We start from the raw sequence: 19,835 nt of genomic DNA on the forward strand, positions 1-19,835 counted from the left end.
TCTCTCTCCTCTCCTCTCCTCTCCTCTCCTCTCCTCTCCTCTCCTCTCCTCTCCTCTCCTCTCCTCTCCTCTCCTCTCCTCTCCTCTCTCTCTCTCTCTCTCTCTCTCTCCCCCTCCTTCCCTCCCTCCCTCTTTTGTGATAATTGTACAAATTTACCTTTATTGTATTTCTCTTGAGAAGGTTTTTTTTTAATAAACTCAATATTCTGTTCACCTTTCCCTCTTCCCTTAAAGATTTTTTCAGTTTTATTGCATGTCCATTTTTTCATTGATTATTACTTTCATGTTTGAAGGATATGTAATTTCAGTTGTCAAACTACAACTCAAACTAGTGCTTTTACTTTTTACTGCCATCTCTCCTGTAATTTTTCTCATCACTATAAAATAATCCTGTACTATTCAAATAGCATTTCTTTCATATTCAAAAATCCTTTTCTTGGTTGCTTTAATTTTATTGAAATTGTCATATTTGACTATTACCTGCTATATACTCTAAACTTCCCACCCCCATACCTCCACCCCACCCCCACTCCACAAATGCACTGTGGATTTGATTGATTAATGATTTCTTGTCTGTATTCTGAAATTCTGAAGTTTTCTTGTATTATTTTCTGTATTTTGGTAATCAGACTTTTTGATTTATGTACTTCAGAGATATCATAATCTTTAAAAGATATACATGCTTCCTTTCTTCAAGGTCTAGTTTTGAATTTGTGTTCTTTTAATGTCATTGCTTTTTGTTTTCATTCTGCCAAATTTTCTCTATTTCGGTGTTTCTATGTTCTAAGTCTTTTATTCTTTCCCTCAGAACGTTTACTGTTTTGGAAAACTTCTCCTTTATATACTGAGATTTTTCTACTCTACTACTTGTGTTTTTTAAATTCTTTATGAAAAGCTTTAATTCCTGATCTAAATTTATTCCTAATTTGTTTTGTTAATAGTTTTATTTCTCTTTGGAGCCACTTTAGAATTCCTTGAAGTTGATCCATAATCTCTCAGAAATCATCAGGATTGTCACTTTTATCAAATAATATTAGTCCATTTCCTCTACATTACAATATTTATTCCATAGTCATTGATTTCTCTGATTGAGTTTTACTCACTCTTCCTTCTGTTTCTGTAATATTCCATATTAATTTATTTGCTTGTGATGTAGGTTTTTATTTAAGCTTTCTGTATTGACTTTTAGGTCTTTTAGCTCTTCTCTTCTTCCCTTATTATTGCTTATAAGGAACCAACTCACTCTTTGGTTTCTCCTCTTCCCACAGATTTGTAGATCTATAACACTGTATTTTTGGCAAGTCTTAGTCTCTTCATAGACCAGGATATAAGAGTCTTCTGGTCCAGGGTTCTTCTACTAAGTAACCTCTAAATAGACTCAAAAAGCATTTATTAAATCAACAAACATGTATTAAGCACTTACAAAGTACCAGGCATTGTGCTGTGTATTAGGAATACAAGTATAAGCAAATGTATTCACTTTCTATCTGCAGTCATGTTTGGTTTAAATTCCACAGAATAAAATGTTTTTCCTAAGACAAGTAGATTACTTCTTTTTTTTGATTATTCACATAATTTATTTCTATATGTTCCCCTCATTTTTCTTTCCCCCCTCAAAGTATTTTATTTCTCCAAATACATGTAAAGATAGTTCTCAGCATTCATTTTTGTAAGATTTTGTGTTCCAAATTTGTTCCCCTCTTTTCTTTACTGCCTCTCTTCCCAAGACAGTAAGCAATCTGATATAGGATAAACATTTGCAATCCTTTTAAATATATTTCCATATTTGAAATGTAGAAGAAAAATCAGACCAAAAGGGAAAAAGCATGAGAAAGAAATTAGGAATCAAATTATAACACTGTGTTAATGAGGTTTTTGCCTTGTAAGGGCAGTCTATCTTTTTGTTTTGTGAATTAACTCATAACTCCTTTATATTTGGTGCAAATTCTCCTCCTTCTCTTGAAGTTCTGGAAGGAGGGAAGTTTTCAGGAAACAACTATTTGACCATCTTGCTGGTCATATGATTCTCGTAATCACATCTGAAAATTCTTTCAGGACCTAGTTCTTCTGGGCTGGATGACTTTCATTAAGGGTGCTAGGTTCTCTCATACTGACTTTACTTATTTTGGGTAACAACTATCTATTAGCCATTTTTGTCCGTCTTTTTCAGTCTAAAGGTCATTCTCCTCAGCAGAAATATAAGAATCTAGACTGGGCAGTCCAGCATTCTCTCTCTTTTCAGTTATCATCATCCCACTTACTAAAAGAAGTTGTCTTTTCCTTTAATTGGTTTTCCTCTAAACAACACAAAAATCACAACGCCAATCCCTTTTTTTATTGTTGTTCATTACTTTTCTTACAATACCAACTCACACTGTAGAAGTTCATGGTATCCTACTTATCTAGACATCTAGGAGAGCATAGACCTTGGAATCAGGAAGAATCAACTTCATGAGTTCCAATCTGGTCTCAAACACCTTTCTACATATGTGATTGTGGGCAAGTCACTTAACTCTGCCTCAGTTCCTCATTAGTAAAATGAGTGAAGGAAATGGCAAAACGCTCTCATATCTCTGTCAAGAAAATCCCTAATAGCGTCATAGTCAAACAAGATTAAAAAACATCTAAACAACATTTCTACCTATTCATTTTGTAGAATGTTCATTGACTTTTCAGTTACCCACAGTTTGCTTCCTGTTAGAAATCTCTTCATTTACATTGTTGAAATCCCCCGTCTATTGTTCTTTTGGTTCTGTTTATTTCAGTCTTCATCAGTTCATAAAAATCTTCCTATGTTTCCCTCAGTTTCTTATATTTGTTATTCTTGTGGTATAACAATATACTATTTTATTCATGAACAATAGTTTTTTCAGCCATTCTCCCCCCTTTTCTTTTTTGGTTTTTTTTGCTACCATAAAATATGCTATTATGAATATTTTGGTGTATATTGATTGGCTTTTTTTTCTGTCTTTGGCAGCCTTGTGGTACATGCCCAATATCAGGATCATTGGGTCAAAGTAAATATACATATCATTAATTGTTTCTTTAAAAGTAATTTTCAAAATTCATACTTTCATAATTTAAAAGAATTTTAGGTCCTTTCATAGTTATTTGATAAATATGACAAGTTAGAAGTTTCATTTAAAATTCTGACTTACTACAAAATTGTTGAACAAATAACCTTCAATGTATACTCTTATCCAAGAGTTACATTAATTTGGACTATATATTATATTTGGTATAAAACATCTTAGGATTCCCTATTGGTAGAGTTAGTAAAATGAAAGCTTTTTTTAAGGTATGAAATATGAGTGAGCTGAATTAAACTAGAATTTCAAATTTTTCCATATAATTTACATGCCTCTTTGGCATATAGGCACACATTATTCCTAACCTCCTCCTTTGCTTAATGCAAAGAACATAATACAATATAATAATTAGAAATTTAAATTAAATAGGTCATATTTAGATTTTTGTCCACTTAGATTTCAGTGTATATTAATTGTATGGACCCACACTGTTATATAGAACTGAATGGTCTTGTCATAGGACACCAATATGATACAGCAGGGAATTATATCAGTTATACTCAGAATAAATGCTACTGGATTTGGTCAGTTGCAGTAGTCAAAATGGTTCCATTTCATTCTGTTTAAAGAAGACCAAATGTAGAAGATATTTGGAAGAATTCAAAAATTGGAGAGTTATTTTGTAAGTACACACATTTTTCTATATGTTTAGAATTAAAACAAAAACAAAGAATATTCCACTGATATTTAAAATCATGTTACTAACGTTCGTGGTGAGTGGTTAGTCTATTTCCTTAAGATGAATGATGCAAAACTCTTTTTAATATAAAAAAGAGCTAGGGAAACAGTTCTGCACTTTCTTGCTCAGCAATCAAGTACCTAGGAGCGGCAGATGTAAGGCACCCTACTCAAATCATGCCAGGGGAAGGCACAGATGGCTGAACAACAGCAGCAGTGGGCCTTTCTACAGCACTATCAGAAAGCACAGATGGCCTTCCAATAGGCATTATGCCAGTGGTTAAGTAACCTGAGGCTGCCAGAAGGAGAGTTGTCCAAGAGGCAGACCCACCCTCCTGCCATCCAACACAAGTCCAGAGGGGGTGATCCATTCAGTGTACCAAGGATATGGCATTCTCAGTGACTAGAGCTTGGTGCCACATTTAACATTTTATTCAGATGGAGTGAGTAGGGTATTACCTGTATTTTCAAAAGCATAGAACACTGACTGTAAATAGTTAAAATTAACAAATTAATTAACAATTAATTTTTTTTAAGTCTCAAATCATTTTTAGTACTAGACAAAATGGCACAATACCTTGAGGTTCTACCTATCATTACACAATTGCTTCTCTCCTTGGAGAATATAACACCTTGAGACAACAAATGAACTTTTTACTTCCTTACACTGAGCCATATGCATTACAATTTGCTTCTAATCCCAATTTAGAGGTTGTGTGGTTTTTATTACAAATCTACTCATTACCTCCAGTAACATAGTTTATAGATAAGACTATAAATGTGAAGAGGAAACTAAAAATGAGTAGTTCCAAGTGAATTTTGAATACAAAAGAAGACCTGTAAATATTTACTGTCTGTAGTTATGATATTATCAATGTGAATAAAGAAAAATTAACTTGTGGTATGTTCATTCTTGAGGCATAAAAAGGCAGGGGTATCCTAAATTATGAAAGAAATGCAAAGATAAAAGAATCATGAGTTATAAAATGGACAAAAGTTCCATATCTTATAAGGGACAGTTTTCTTAAAGTATTGGACAAAAAATTTCTTTAAGACTCGTACACAGATTATCTTGAGTTATTTATCAGCTTTACCTCTTTTAACTCTATCAGGATGGAAGGATCTCAGAGTCAGTTTGGTAACAGGAAAAAAATACTTGAGGGATTTCCAAATCTCAGAGAAAATATAAGAAAGTCAGGAGACTTGGGATTGTGACATTCAAAAGAGGCATGACTGGGTACAGGAGGATACTTACTTTAACAGTTAAGTCTAAAAGTATGTGAATTTAGATTTATCATGCCACTTTTGTGCAAAGTTGGATATAACATTATATACTAGCAGAGTCATATGCAGAATTTGGCTAAGAGACTTTTTGAATCTGAATTATTTTAAAAATAGAATATTCCTCCTTAAGAATATTCCTTCAAGGAGAGCAAGCTATATATTGCCAAACTTTGGGGATGCCCCATATTTCCTTGTTTATATAATGACCATGATAAATTTTGTTTTTTGCTTTGGGGTTGTTGTTGTTTTGTTTGTTTGTTTTTTGCTGATATACAATAATTATTTTAGGAGTTAAGCAGGCATCATTATAATCTCTTGTAACTTATAAGAAAATTCTTTAAATTTCATAGGATTATAGTTTTTCAGTCTGTAAAATGAAAAATTAATTTTATGCATCTTTGAAAAATATTGGGATTAAGAAGAAAAAAGAACTTTTTTCTTTCCTCTTTCCATGTGGAAGCTTTTAATATCTTGGTGGAGAAAATTACTAAATGCTGAGGGCTACCAGCCACAATTATATAAACTTGGTTGCATGCTAGTTTAAGGTTAACCCACATCAGAAAGTATTATTTTGAGAAATAAGAATTTTTTTGATTTAAGATAATAAAAGGTTCTGAGGGAACCAAAGTTCATATACCTCTCCAAAAAGGGGTAATAAAAACAACTAAAATAGAAAATAAGCAATGTAAAGAAAAAGGCTATTGCAATAAAAAACAAAGAAAAAAAATCCCCCAATAGATTGTCTATAAAGAATAGAGAACCAAAAGTGATGTGAAAAGAAAAATGCATAATCCAAGTATCTCAAGACATCCTCAAATAGATAAAGCACACATTTAAAGTAAATAAGCAGTAATTTATATGGGAAAGAAAATCATAGGCCCCAAAAAAGAAGAGCTTGAAGGAAATAAAAATTCCTTAGAGAAACATAAGTTAGAATAAAAAGATGTTTTAAAAAATATAGAAAGTAAATAGTATAGTAAATACATTCTTGAATATAACCATGAAAATTAAACAACAGACATAAAGTAGAAAAGATAAATAGAATTAAGATATCAACCAACAGAGAAACAATCTCAGAAATTTATGGAAATTTCCAAAAAATTGGAAGATATGCAAAACCAAGTGAACAAATATATAAGAGAAACTTAGGAAAAAATAAATTAATAACATGTATTTTAGGAAATCATCAAAAAATATATAAGCCTTAGCAAAAAGAGAAAAAAATACAAACAGAAAGAATCCACAAAATTTTGACTAAAGGAATGATAGGAAGAATACAAAATTCGACAATCATAGATATGTTATAAATCCCAAAGTTATAATAAGAAAACAATATTCCAAATGTTTTGGAAAAAAGAAAACTCCAAAAACCCATTTTAATTATTAAAGAACATTAATCAAAAATATAATAGATTTCTCAAGGAAGACAAAGAACATATAACTAAGAAAATTGTAATATAAAATATGCAAAATTAGGAAGCACGGGCCTTAAACCCAGCATTATTTAAATTAAATATTCTGGCATATTGTGGCAAGATGGCAGAGTAAAAAAATGTATCTAAGGCTAGCTCCCCCTTCATCACTTCAGAAGAGCTAGAAATGTGCTAAAGAAAGAAAAAAATGATAATAATTACAAGGAGAGAGTGAGAAAATCCTAACAAGGAATTCCTGGTTGAAAAACCAGCAGATATACTAAACAACTGCGTAATCAAAGAAAAAGTTTATAATACACTATACTAATTACAATAGAATAAAAGAATGTCATGAGAAATATACAGGAAAAGAAAAATATTCTGCACCAACAATAACTATAATCCCAGAAATGAGTCTGTATGGCTGTAAAAATTATAACTGTGATTGAAAAGGTTAATAAAAGAAGTGAAGTAAGACACATGTAATAACTTTAAAAATCTTATATGTATGATAGGAGAATCATTGATTTAGAATAGAAACCAAAAGACTTTAACAAAGCAATGAACACCATGAAAACTATGTAGACACCAGTACTCAAAACACAGCAAAATTAAAGTAAAGTAAAAATACAGCAAAATTGGGAAAATTTGAGGTTTGTGGCACAGTGAAGAGTGTTGAGCCTGAACTCAAGAAGCCTCATTTTCCAGAGTTCAAATCTGGCCTCAGACACTTACTAGCTGTGAGACCCTTGATTTCCTTGCCTTGATTTCCAGGAGTTGGAAAAGGAAATGGCAAATCATTCCAATATCTTTTCCAAAAAAAAAAAAAAACAAAAAACCCAAATGGGGTTAGGAAGAGTCAAACATTAATGAAATGACTGAGCACCAACAAAATAAGATCTCTGAGATAAAAAAAAAATTATCTGAAAGGCATGGTTCTAAGTGATAATCTAATAATCAGTGTTTTATATAGATACAGACATATAACAAAAAATTGTTATGTTCAAAATTAAGTACAAGATTCCAGCTGTAGTGGGATCAAGGCAAAATGTAGTATAATGGGCCTATCACCACTTTTTCCTGGAAATAATTCCCCTCTTAATACAGATCAAGATCACATTAACTTTTTTTGTCTATTAAGCAACACTGTTGACATACTGAAACTCCAGTTTACTTAAACCCTGGGATCATTTTAGATAAACTACCATCTAACCACACCTCATCTATCTTATACTATAAAATCAACTTTGTTAAACGAAATGTAAGACTATATTTACCCCTATTAAATTTCATCTTATTATATTTAAATCAGTGGTTTTATCTATCGAGATCATTTTGGATCTTAAACTCTCATCTAGTAAGTTAGCCATTCATTCCATATTTGTGTCTTTAGCAAATTTTGTAGGCATATAATCTTTGCATATGTCTTCAGCTGAGGCATAATAAATTCTGCTCCAGCCTTCCATTAACTGCATATAATAAATTTCCAAGTGTGTTTCTTGTATTCAACAAATTATTGTTTTCTTTTTTAATCTATGTTGGAGTTAATGAATGCTTTTATCCCACATTCATATTTATGACTGCTGAATTTGTTTTCCCTTTATCAAATTTTATTATAGTCCAAACCTCTGCTGACTTCCAGACTCATACTTCCGACTATCAAACATCTCTACAACTAGATGTCTCACAGATATCTCAAACTTAACATATCCAAAACTGAACTCATTATTTTCTCCCTTAAATTCTTCCTTCTTTCTAACTATTAATTGAGGGTACCATCATCCTTCTAGTCACCCAGGCTTAAAACTTTTCCCAATCACTCTTAATTCTAGGATCTTCTTTTTGTTGATAATTTCCAGTTTGCCCTGAAACTTGCTTGTACATACTTGTTTGGATGTTGTTTTCACAGTCTAAATAACTGTGAGCTCCTTAAGAGCAAAGACTATCTTTGCCTTTCTTTGTTATCTATAGCATATTCCTGGCAAATAGCAGGTGCTTAATAAATGCTAGTTGATCTCATGAGGGCTTGGGGTAAAACAGAGATAATAATGAATTATTGGCAGAACTCTACTATAGTTGATGATTTAACTATTCTGGAGATCAATTTTGAATCATGCAGCAAAAGTTCAAAGTTGCTTTGGTCCAGTAATCCCATTATTTTAGATATACCCCCAAAGGTATCAGTGACAAAAATAACTGTCTAATATAAACCACAATAGTCACAGGAATACTGTGAGATAGCAAAAAACTAGAAAGATATTGAGGGCCTATTGACTTAGAATTAACTAAAAAACAAAACATGGCACATGAGTGGCAAACCAAACATAATGAAATCCAAAGAAGAAATAAATGAAATATACTTCCTTATAATGGCATGGAGGTCTACTAGGATAGAAGACTGTATGCATTGTCAGATGTGATCAATATATGGGATATTTTTTTCATTATTTTCCTCATTAGATGGGATGTTTAATCTAGGAAAGGTAAATTGAAATATTATTGATGTAAAGATACAAGACATCAATAAAATGTATTCTAAAAATTAAATATAAAAATGGTAATATCTTTCTGAGATATGGAAATGGAAAAGAAGATGTGATAAAAAGCATAATAAATAAACTTGATCATATAAAATTGAAAGCTTTATGCACAAATAAAATCAATGCAGCTATAACTGAAGGAAAATATATGGATTATAAAAGATTCTTTGCATTAACTATTCTGATACAGCTGAACTCTCAAACATATGAGTAATTTATAAAAAATATATGTTTCAGTCATTTCCTAATAGATCATTGGTCAAAAAATGCAAATTATTAATAACTACCCAAAATAATATTAAAAACAATAATCAGAAAAATTTGAGGTACCAATAAACTACTAAAGTTAGTAAAAGATGAGAAAAATTGCTGAAGTCAACATGGAAATTCAGGTATGCTAATCTAAAAGTTGGTACAAAAATTGGTTGTCATTTTTAATCCATTCTATGTAAGTTTTATTTTTGTTGCTTAATCATTTTCATTCAACTCCATATGATTCCTTTTGGATTTTTTTGGCAAAAATAAAACTCTAAGAAATATAAACTCTAAAGATAAAACCACTCTAGTGAGTGGTTTGCCATTTTCTCCAAATCAATGAGGAAAATGAGGCAAACCAGGTTAAATCACTTGTCCGTAGTCACAAAACTAGTAAGTATCTGAGGCCAGATTTGAACTCAGAAAGATGAGTCCTTTTAATTCCAAGCCATGTGCTCTGTCCACTAAATGATCTAATTGCTCATGCAAGAAGAGTTACTAAACTATTTATTTTATAAACATTTAAAGTTAAGTTATTTGGGTTAATGAAAATCTGGAAATAAAATATATGCCCATCAATATGGAAATAATATATGAATGTATCATAGAGAAAGAGATGAATATGAATTCAGAGAAATATGGAAAATTGTATTTGTATCAGATTCAGAATAAAGGATTTGGAGCTAATATAACATACTACAAATGTAGCATGCCTTTAGACTATGTTGCCAAGTAGCACTTACAATTTCCAATTTGGTCTTTAGAGAGTGGCTGCTATTTCTGGGTCTGCATTCCTAACACTATAGTATATGAATTTTCCATTAACAATTAGTTCTTAGTAAAAGTATTTGCTCAAGATGTCATAGAAAGAACATCAGCTATGATCCTTCCAATCAAATCTAGGGTGTATACAGAAATACATATACATCAGTGGAATGATGATGGGAAGGATGAACACAAGGGGTGAACACTATGGTAGTGAAGTAGCTGAGTTAGGAAAAGTATCAATGTGATTCATAGTTCCAGAACTATGGGACCTGTTTTTTTCCTGTTCAAATCTCTCTGTGGTTCACTACCAAACTGTCAAGAGTGTGCTTCCTTCTGACTCTGCTGTCAGAGGTCCTGATCTTGGAAACTGCCTTCTCTCTTGAGTGGCTGTATCTCTATTTAATGTCACTTAGATCTTCTTTCAGTCACTTAATTCAATGTCTTCTATTAGTTGAGTGGTTTTACTTCAAAGCATTATGGCTGATGAGGAAGGAAGAGAGAAACCTCTTCCTTTCATTCAAGTGATTCTCAGAGCTTTGGATCCTCTTCCTTGATAAGATCCTTCTGGGCAAATGAATCCACTGCAAGACACCAGGCTTTATGGAGGCACTCAAGAGAGAGAAATTACTTTTTTCCTCCCTATAGGGGTCTTATTCAAGAAGTGCTGTGAACCCTGATTGCCCACCAAACTCCCAGTATTAAACTGCTTGCTTTTTGAAAATGCAAGTATAAGAGGTAAGACATTCTCTTAGCCAATCATTTTTTGCTCTGTTTCAGTCACTTGCAACCAATGCCCACTTGCAACCCCTGTGGTCTTTTAAATCTGTTTAAGTGATTTCTTTATAGCTTTTTATGGGGTTTCAGAAAAACTAAAATTGGTACCAAAATGAGTATTAAAAATTCCATTCTTCTAGCAATAAGCTGTTTTTATGTACTTTGTATTGGGTTTTGTTTGGATGTTTGTTACTATTTTGTCAAAACAATATGTCTCAGATTTTAAAAACAGCCTATGCTGTTTGGAGGCAAGACATGAGAAGCTTTTAGTCTTTCAAAAATTTGTAAAGAGACATATGGACTTCTGTGAAATCTTGGTAAAATAAACAAGACTCTAAGTAAAAAAAAATCCTCTAAACAATCCATAACTTTTCAAATAAAGATAAAGCAGTTGTTAGCAGACTATAAAAAAAAACCCTCAAAATATCATAGTGGTAATAATACTAAATTTGAGAAGTGCATTTCAGGGAAACAAAAATGGAGAACAAATGGTGTTGAAAATCCAAGGTGGTAAGAATAGGATTGGATTAATATAACATCAAAGGGATACTCTTATTTTGAATGGAAAATCCAAATTAAGAAACTCACATGGTTATTAATATGTGGGAAAGTAAGTTTCTATAGAAACATTTTAAGTTACAGTTAAAAACAAGAAATAATAAGATTATATATTCCTTTCCAATAAAATAACTTTGTAAAAGACAAATCTAGCAGTTGTAAAAGTAAATGTAAATGAACAAAATTCTTTAAAAAAAATGCTAGAAAATGGCACTGTGATATTCTCATTATGAAAAAGAACATTTTTATTGCTCAAACAAATGAATGAAATCATTGCAATACTCCAGTGGATTTTTGATATGCTTCCAGTGATACAGATCTCTACAACTCCCTGTACAATTATGACTTCCTATCCTGTGTGGCTTTCTATAAATTCACCACAGGGGTATCCACTTAATACCTGGATCCCTGTCTCTTGACATTGGATGGTTACTAACGAAGCATGTAGTCAGTCCACTGATTGACCCTTCGTCTCCCTAGGTAACATCTTTATACTCTTTCTTATGCATAATTCTTCACTTGTCCCAGTTAACAAGCATTTCATTTAGTGCTTTCTGTTTTAGGGGTTGTGCTAAGCAATGAAGAAACAAAGGGGATGGGAGTAAAGAAAGTCTCTGCCCACAAGGAGCTTATATTTTATTGGGGGAGATAATATGTAGACAATTATGTATGTTCAAGATATATACAGAATAGGTGAAGATAATTTGAGGGGGAAGGTACTACTAGAAGTTAGGGAGACAGGAAAGTCCTCTTGCTGAAAGTGGGACTATGAGCTAAGTCTTAAATAAAACCAGGTAGACAAAGACATGGCAATGAGGGGGACAAATCTATGCAGACCAGCCAGCACAGAAGCACAACTGTGAGAGATAAAGAATTTTTTTAATATTCAAGGACATTCAAGTAAGTCAGTAAGGCTGGCTCATAGACTACACAGTGGGAAAGAGAATGAACAATGGAGAAAGCAGGAAGGGGACAGGTTAAGAAAATCTTCAAATGCTAAACAGAGCCCTTTATATTTGATCCTAGAGATGATAAAAAGTCATGTATATTGTTGAGCAATTTGGTGACATGATTAAACCAATGTTTTAGAAAAATCATCTTGACAAGTGGGTAGAGGATAATATGGAGTTGAGAGAGAGACAAAGTAAGGATACCCCATGGAATGTTCGTTACTGCAATCATCCTCCTGATAGGGCATCTGAATGTTGTTGTACCTATCTAAGTGGATAAAAGGGACCATATATAAAAAATACCGTGAATGTAGAAATAACAAGATTTGACAACAGGCTGGCCATGTGGTATGGAGTGCTGGACTAAATCTGATGACTTGCTTTAAGACCTTTTAACTTCTTTGGGCCTCAATTTCCACATCTATAAAAGGAGGTAATTGATCATTACCGTTTCTGTATATTACCAACAAAATTCAGCAAATAAGAATAGAAAGAGAAATGCCACTTTAAATTACTACAAGCAGTAAAAAAAAAATACTTAGGAATTTACCTGTAAACATACACAAGGGCAACTGCTATTTCTTTATGCTAAAAACACCATGATGGGGAGAGGGAAAGTTCTTAATCTACAAAAATATTCATAACTATGCAAAAACATAATTTACTAGCTATTTTTTAGTCGTAATTAGAAAAAGAAAAGAAAACTAATATATAAAGCAATTGAAGAATGGCTCAATATATTATGATATAATAATGTAAATAGCAAATATAAATGTAAAGATACTCAGAATGACCCATATGAAAAGATACCAAGCATGATAAGCAGAAGCAGAACTGTATATGCATTGAACTTATATGAAGATATGTATAAATGAACTCTCTATATATGTATACACACACATACACACATATATATGTAATGAAACTTTAGACTTAGAAATACAACATAATAAAAGTTCTTCTTGTTTGTTGATCTTAATTTTGAGGGGCTAATTTGTTAAATGTTCAGAGTTTTATTCAAGTTTTTCTTCCTTGTTTGGTCTATTTATTTGGTGATTTGTCATGGTTATTAAATTTAAAACAAAAAAACAAAAAAGAAAGAATAAGGTCCTCACAACTTCTTTGCTAAAAGACAGTGCTTAGAGAAATGGGAAGTATAGATTTCCACTGGGAGCAAACAGTAATAACTTGATTTAATCTGTTTTTTTTTTCCCCTAGCACTATCCTATGGTCAGGGAAAATTCCAATTTTCTGGGATTAATATCAATCAGAAGAGCTGACTGTTTCACTTGACCTCTTTCATTCTCCTCCTTCCCATCTTTGCTACCAGCTCTCTTTCAATGATCTTACCATATTACTCCCCAAATTACCTATCCATAACATGAATATGAAAATGTTTTATTTTGTGCTCGCGCTCTCTCTCTCTCTCTCTCTCTCTCTCTCTCTCTCTCTCTCTCTACTGTTATGTGCTGTGGTCAAAAATACAGTTTGATGAAGAAATGTCATTGGTAAGTCATGCCCATTTTCCACATAAGAATTGGAATTATTAACATTATTTTATGTCTTTCAAGTTCTGCTCCCTATTACTAACAAAGGAAGACATATCAAGACATTTGAGAAATCTAGATATTACTATTATTAATAATAATATGAGTTTATATTCAGAACCTATCTTAGACAAAATTAAAAGGCAAATAGTATTTTCATTACTTACACTCTTGTTTATAAATCTTTCTTCCCCTCATTTCCACCTCCATCTCAAAAAAGTAATAATCATCCTTTATCCAGCAATCCTGTTCCCTAAACCAACTATCCAGGGCTAATTGTTATGTGTTGATTTTTTTTCTTCCCCCATCCCTTCAAGAAACTTACCCATCCTGTACTTTACATCATAAATAGGTACTAACAGATAGAGGATTGCTTCTAGGTAATAAAATAGATTTGAACTGTGACCTTTGTGGAGACATTATCTTATCTTTTTAATTTATCTCTTTGTAATCTTAAAGGTGCCATATTCAGACTATTAAGGAAGATATTTTTGAGTCAGGGAGCCTTTTGGTCATTGAAATCATCTCTAGTAGATGGGTTTCTTGGATTGCTAACCCTCTTTATACCAGACATGTTTAGACTTAGAAGAGGCACCGATTCGCAGTAAGTAGTAGAGTGGTATCTTACATTATTATATGCAAGTGAAATAATTGCAGTAATTTAGCCTCAGTAGGAAATGACAAAATCTTAACATAGAAGATTTTAACATGTAAAACAATATGTTAGGTGCTCTATATAAATTACTTATGGGCTTACACAAAACTTTTGTTTAAAGACTAAAAGAGTCTAAGGCAGCCTCTGAAATAATTAATCAAAATTTCATAAAGTGAACTAAGGGGGACTTTCCATTGTATGGGGATAAAAATCTTATTTACTTTTTAAAAACAAAAAGGGAAACTGAAACTATTTTATTACCTATTTAAGGTTTTAAAGGAAGGAATCCCTACAGAGAAGAGTCTAATCAGCCTTTGAGAAGACTTTTGTTTATAAAGGGGACAAAGACACAAGAAAGAATCTCCCCTCATGCTTTAGATTGTCCAAGTTGCCTTTATTTTCTTATACTTTGAACATATATAATAGACTAAAAAACAAAACCTGTTTTAAAGTGGACACAACCTTATTGTTAAAGTGTCACAATTAATTTTAAAGTATTTTTATTGTTATTATACTTGGACTGATATGTGCCAGAAAAATGAAACTTGAAATAACATTTAAAACTTCTCTAAAAAAGAATATTATAATCGTCAGTGATTTCTCATTGATAATATTATTTTACATGATCCCAATAATAATGACTGAACACAATAATGGGAAAAGTAGGCTCAGAAAAATTTTGAGATAAAAAAGACATAATCTGGGAGAAGTTTGGATTTCAACTTTGATAAATTGTATTATCTGGTAACCAGAGTAGAAAAATTCAACATCTAGGCAACAAAGCCATTCCAAATGTGAGATTTAGTAATTTTTAACTACCAGACAGCAAAATCTAAATAAGTACCTTTAATTTTATTTTCCTGTTCTGGAGGTGACTAATGATAAGTTTGTTTTTAAAAATGAAAAAAAAAATTGAAATAGAGGGAAAATAAAAAAGTTCAAGATTATATATATTAATTTTACTAAAATTTGGGTATTTTAAATAAGTTTTTAGTTACTGTATTTTAAAAGTTTAGTTGGATGTACATTTAGTTGGATGTAATAGAAGCAGATATTTAAGACTATAAAACAAATACCATAAACATTTTTATGTAATCATAAAGGAATTTTTCATAACTAAAAAGAAAAGAACTGAAAAAAACAACAAGTTACAATTGAAATACTAAGATTGAACTGGAGGCAAGTGATAATGAGATAATCTGATAGTAACATTAAATGTCAAAGCTTAATTTAAACCATAGAATGTCTTTATTGTACAAAAGAACCAAACAAAAGGGTTTACCATATGTTTTTTCTTTTCTTTTTTTTTTTAAATGAGCTTTTTCTTATTGTTTCTTTGAAAACAATGAAATGGGCTGCAGAGCAGCAACATGCTGTGATATTAGGAAAGCACAGTTGTCTTTATCCCTCTGACCTCACTGTGACATTGTGGTGCAAGGCCTTATAAAACAAGAGCCCCATGTGGAGCCTGAACACAGAACCTTTAAAGAGCTGGTTAATTTTACTTCTGTAGCTAATTAAATGGGAGGACCCGTGAGTGCAGGAAATCAACAGTCCCTTGGGTCTATCTTGCAGTTTTGTGACTTTAAAAGTACTTCTGGATGCTTTCATCAGTTGTCACTTTTCAATGAAATCTAAGAAACAAACTAAGAGCACTCAAGATGCCCAGGCCATGGTCTGCCCTTGTGTCTTGTCCTGGGCAGCTGTTAGTCTTAAAGGAATGGATTTAGAAACATTTAAGCTTATTAGATAGAAAGGTGTCATCTACCCACATTGAGGCATGTGAAGATAAAAGTTCAAGGACTATAAATTAATTCCTTAAAAAACATTAAACAGCCCTCTGGCCATGGTAAGAAAAATGTCAACAAGCCAAAAGATAACTAGATAGCTATTGACCAATTTCATGATGGTAAAGGTACAAGCCAAGAGGAATAATGCCTTTCCCACCATGTGTCTAAGGCTGCAAATGACACTAATCCTTTTTAATGGCCACAAAAGCTGACAACTAACTCAGCCTGAGAGTTGAAGACATATAATCATCTCTAGCAATGACTCACCATAAACAGGTCCCGAGCACCAATATCAACTGCTAGGAGAAAGGCCTTTTCAAATCTCTGGTACCTATAAGTAAAAGAAATTATTAGTCTAGTAGCTAAGATAGTATCACAAAAGAAAAGAAGCTACTCGGATTTGTTTTCTGAGTTTGTGTTCTATGGTGGATTTTTTTGGTTGTTGCTATTTTTGATCCATTTGAAAAATTATTTTTCAAATACAGTGTCTTCTCCAGGTTTTGTGCAAATCCTTCTATATCTGAAATTTTAAAGACTTAACGTCAAGAAAAAATTTCAAATATTACAAAGTCCTAGTGCAGTTTTAAGCTAAAAAAGCTTTAAAAAAATCTATTAAAAGCTATTATCTTAAGCTATTGAGGCTTAAAACTACATTAAGACATTTGGGATGCCCTGTATTTTCCAAGACTCTTAACAACGGAATTATAGTTAAATCACAAATTCTTTTTTTTAAAAATGATTAGGAAAGAGTTTTTTCATTTATGATATTTTGTAGGAGAAGGTATGAGACTCTACTTATAAATAACTTTCATAAGTTAATATGTTGTGAGCAATATAATCAAAGAGGAATGTTTCACAAACCACCAAGTATATGAATGTGATCTACTATTACTAAAGGAATATAATATTTATCCAATTAAGCATGAGGAATCAAGTGTTCTTTTACTACCTAAATTGGCTGCATAAATTTTAAAAACAGAAACACCAGCAAGTTGTTGTACCTAAAGATTAAAATTTTCTAAAATACTCGAAATAAAGAATGATTTCTTCCTGCCTGCCCCTTATATAACAGAGTAAGGAAAACTATTTTAAAAATAATTTTAAAAGGTTTTACTTTACTTTGGGTTAATATGACTGAGAACATGAAGATAACCTGGTAATCCTTACAGAGAGTTGGACAGCTCTCAAAGGAAAAGCTTGTAGTGAAAGTCCTTCCTGCACAAGCTTCAGGAACAAAAGGACCCTTTCATATTGCCTGAGTACTGGGATTTACATAGATATAATTGGCAGTGATTCTGATTATAGAAACAAGCTAGTTAATAACTAAGAGATTCTAGATTTTCCTGGGTAGCATATAGGGGAATTTGGAGATAAAGAAAAAGAGTGCTGATTCTAAATTACAAAAGAAAAAAAAATGGGGGAAAATCTATTTGTATTTAATATATTCTTTCTGCAAACTAACTTAAAAATCTTTTTGTTACTGAAATAGTTAAAAAAAATTTGAGGAAACCAACAAGATTTGTTGACCAATATAATATTTAATACTTTATATTTGTCAGCTCCCCTGACTAGGACTTTTTTAAAGGAGGGAAGAGAAAAGGGGCGGGCTCAAGATTATCTTTAGCAAATGATTTGTCTTTAAAGTGGTATTAGTTGGAGGTCACATTTCTCCTTATCTTTGGCTGCCTGCCCTATAGGAAAGTCTATGAGGTAGATGAGATGTATTGGTTTTCAGGTGCTGGGTATGGTTTCTTTTCCAATAGGCTGATTGCCACTCTGGAATCTGTACTAGTGGTTGGGTGTTCTTTGAAAATTAATTTGAATTGAATAATGGATTAAAAGGGAAGTAAAACTGAAGGCAGAGAGAGATGAATTAAGGAGCTATTGCAAGTCTAAACAAGAGGTAATAAATGAAGTGGCACTGGAAATGAAAATTAAGGTACAAATGAAGACTTAGGACTGACTTTTGGGGGAAGGGAAAAAAAAACTGCTGTATATTGTATTAACTTTGGATCCTCACAGTGAGGTTTCTGTGTACAGATTAATTTAAATCAAAATTTCAAATGCTTTAATGCTATTTTTTTTTAAGTACTAGGACCATAGAACTATTTTCTGCACTACCTATGGATGATCCATTCTTAGATTCACAAATAACCATCCTGCTTACTCTTGAGACATCCTAGTGCAGATTTTCCTGCTCTCAATTACTGATAATATGATAGCAAGAATATGGTAATGTTCTCTCTGTGTGTGTGTGTGTGTGTGCATGCGTGTGTGTTTAAACATGTACTCTCTTTCTTTGTTTATTCACATCCTCCTCCCATTCACTTGTAGATTTCACAACCTGCCTCCTGACTACTTATAATTCTATAGAAAATAGGTGGTCATTCATTTACTGAGGCTTCTGCTCTCTATCCCTACTCCCTGCCCCCATCCCCAACTACTGCCTTGTTTTTCCAAACATGTTCTATCATTAACATAAAAAATCTTCTAAATCTTTAACTTTAACTTCAACAAATATCTGTTGAACTTCTGATATATATTCTAAGCAATATATTAGGTGATGATCAGTTAATTCAATTCAATATTTAGAAATACTTAACTATAAGTCTCTGTGCTATCACTGGAGATACAAAGACAAAACAAGAATAATCTCTGTCCACAAAAAACTTTAATTGGACTTCTGGATACCAAAAATAAATCAACAAGTAAATACAAGGTAATTTGAGGAGCCAGAGTACTAACAATTAGGGGAAAGGGTCAGAAAAGGCTTAGCAGGAGGTGGTGATACCTGAGATAGGCTTTGAAAGAAGATAAGGATTCCTAAGATCTTGAATATCACTTATAAATATTTTTGCTTCCTCCCTCTAATTTTTTTAACCTTCCTATCTTTGCAAATTAAAGAGTTTTTCCCTAATCTAGACTTTTCTCAAAAAGCATTTGAATAAATTTGGCATGAAAATAACAAAAATTGATTGTTTTTATGCATTTTTTTGTTTAAAAAGTTCTTTAACTTATGTTTAATTCTTCCTTACAATAATATCCCAATGAAATAAAAAGAGGACAGGAATGATTTTTTTTGCTTTCTGCAGATAAAGAAATTTAAAACAGGGAACAAGAAGGATTGATGTGCTCGAGGTCTACCCATTATTCAATAAATAATGAGAAACTGAAAGGAGACTTACTATTTTGTTCCAAAGACCATGTCCTAACCTATTCTATCCTTCTATCTTCAATATCTTGTGCTATAAAATACAGTCTAACACATTTCATCTTTCTAGACCTTTGTGTCTCACTTACCTAGCTAGAAAAGAAGGGAGCTAGAGTGTCAGAGCTAAGCAGAGGAAAGTTGTGGGAGAATATATTTCAGTTCAATTAAGGGTAATATTCATGTATAATTCAAGGTATAATCCATTACCCAAAACAGGGATTTCAAAAAAAGCAATTTCTATGATCCTCAATGAGGTGTTAAATTTTTCTTTTTCATGCCTTATCTCAGGACTCCCCAAAAAGCCCGATGGGTCTTAATTTGCAT

At 32.2% G+C, this 19,835-nt stretch overlaps 1 protein-coding gene across 1 annotated transcript in view; it reads right to left on the reverse strand.

The window, feature by feature from the left end:
* Nucleotides 1-19,835, reverse strand: part of WDPCP (WD repeat containing planar cell polarity effector) — a 266,206-nt gene that overhangs the window by 127,355 nt on the left and 119,016 nt on the right. Inside the window, exon 12 of the mRNA XM_051975375.1 lies at nucleotides 16,568-16,631. Coding sequence (XP_051831335.1) covers nucleotides 16,568-16,631 — 64 coding nt within the window. The remainder of the gene's footprint in view (nucleotides 1-16,567; nucleotides 16,632-19,835) is intronic.

Source organism: Antechinus flavipes, chromosome 2 (genome assembly GCF_016432865.1).
Source record: "Antechinus flavipes isolate AdamAnt ecotype Samford, QLD, Australia chromosome 2, AdamAnt_v2, whole genome shotgun sequence".
Classification (NCBI taxonomy): Eukaryota; Metazoa; Chordata; class Mammalia; order Dasyuromorphia; family Dasyuridae; genus Antechinus; species Antechinus flavipes.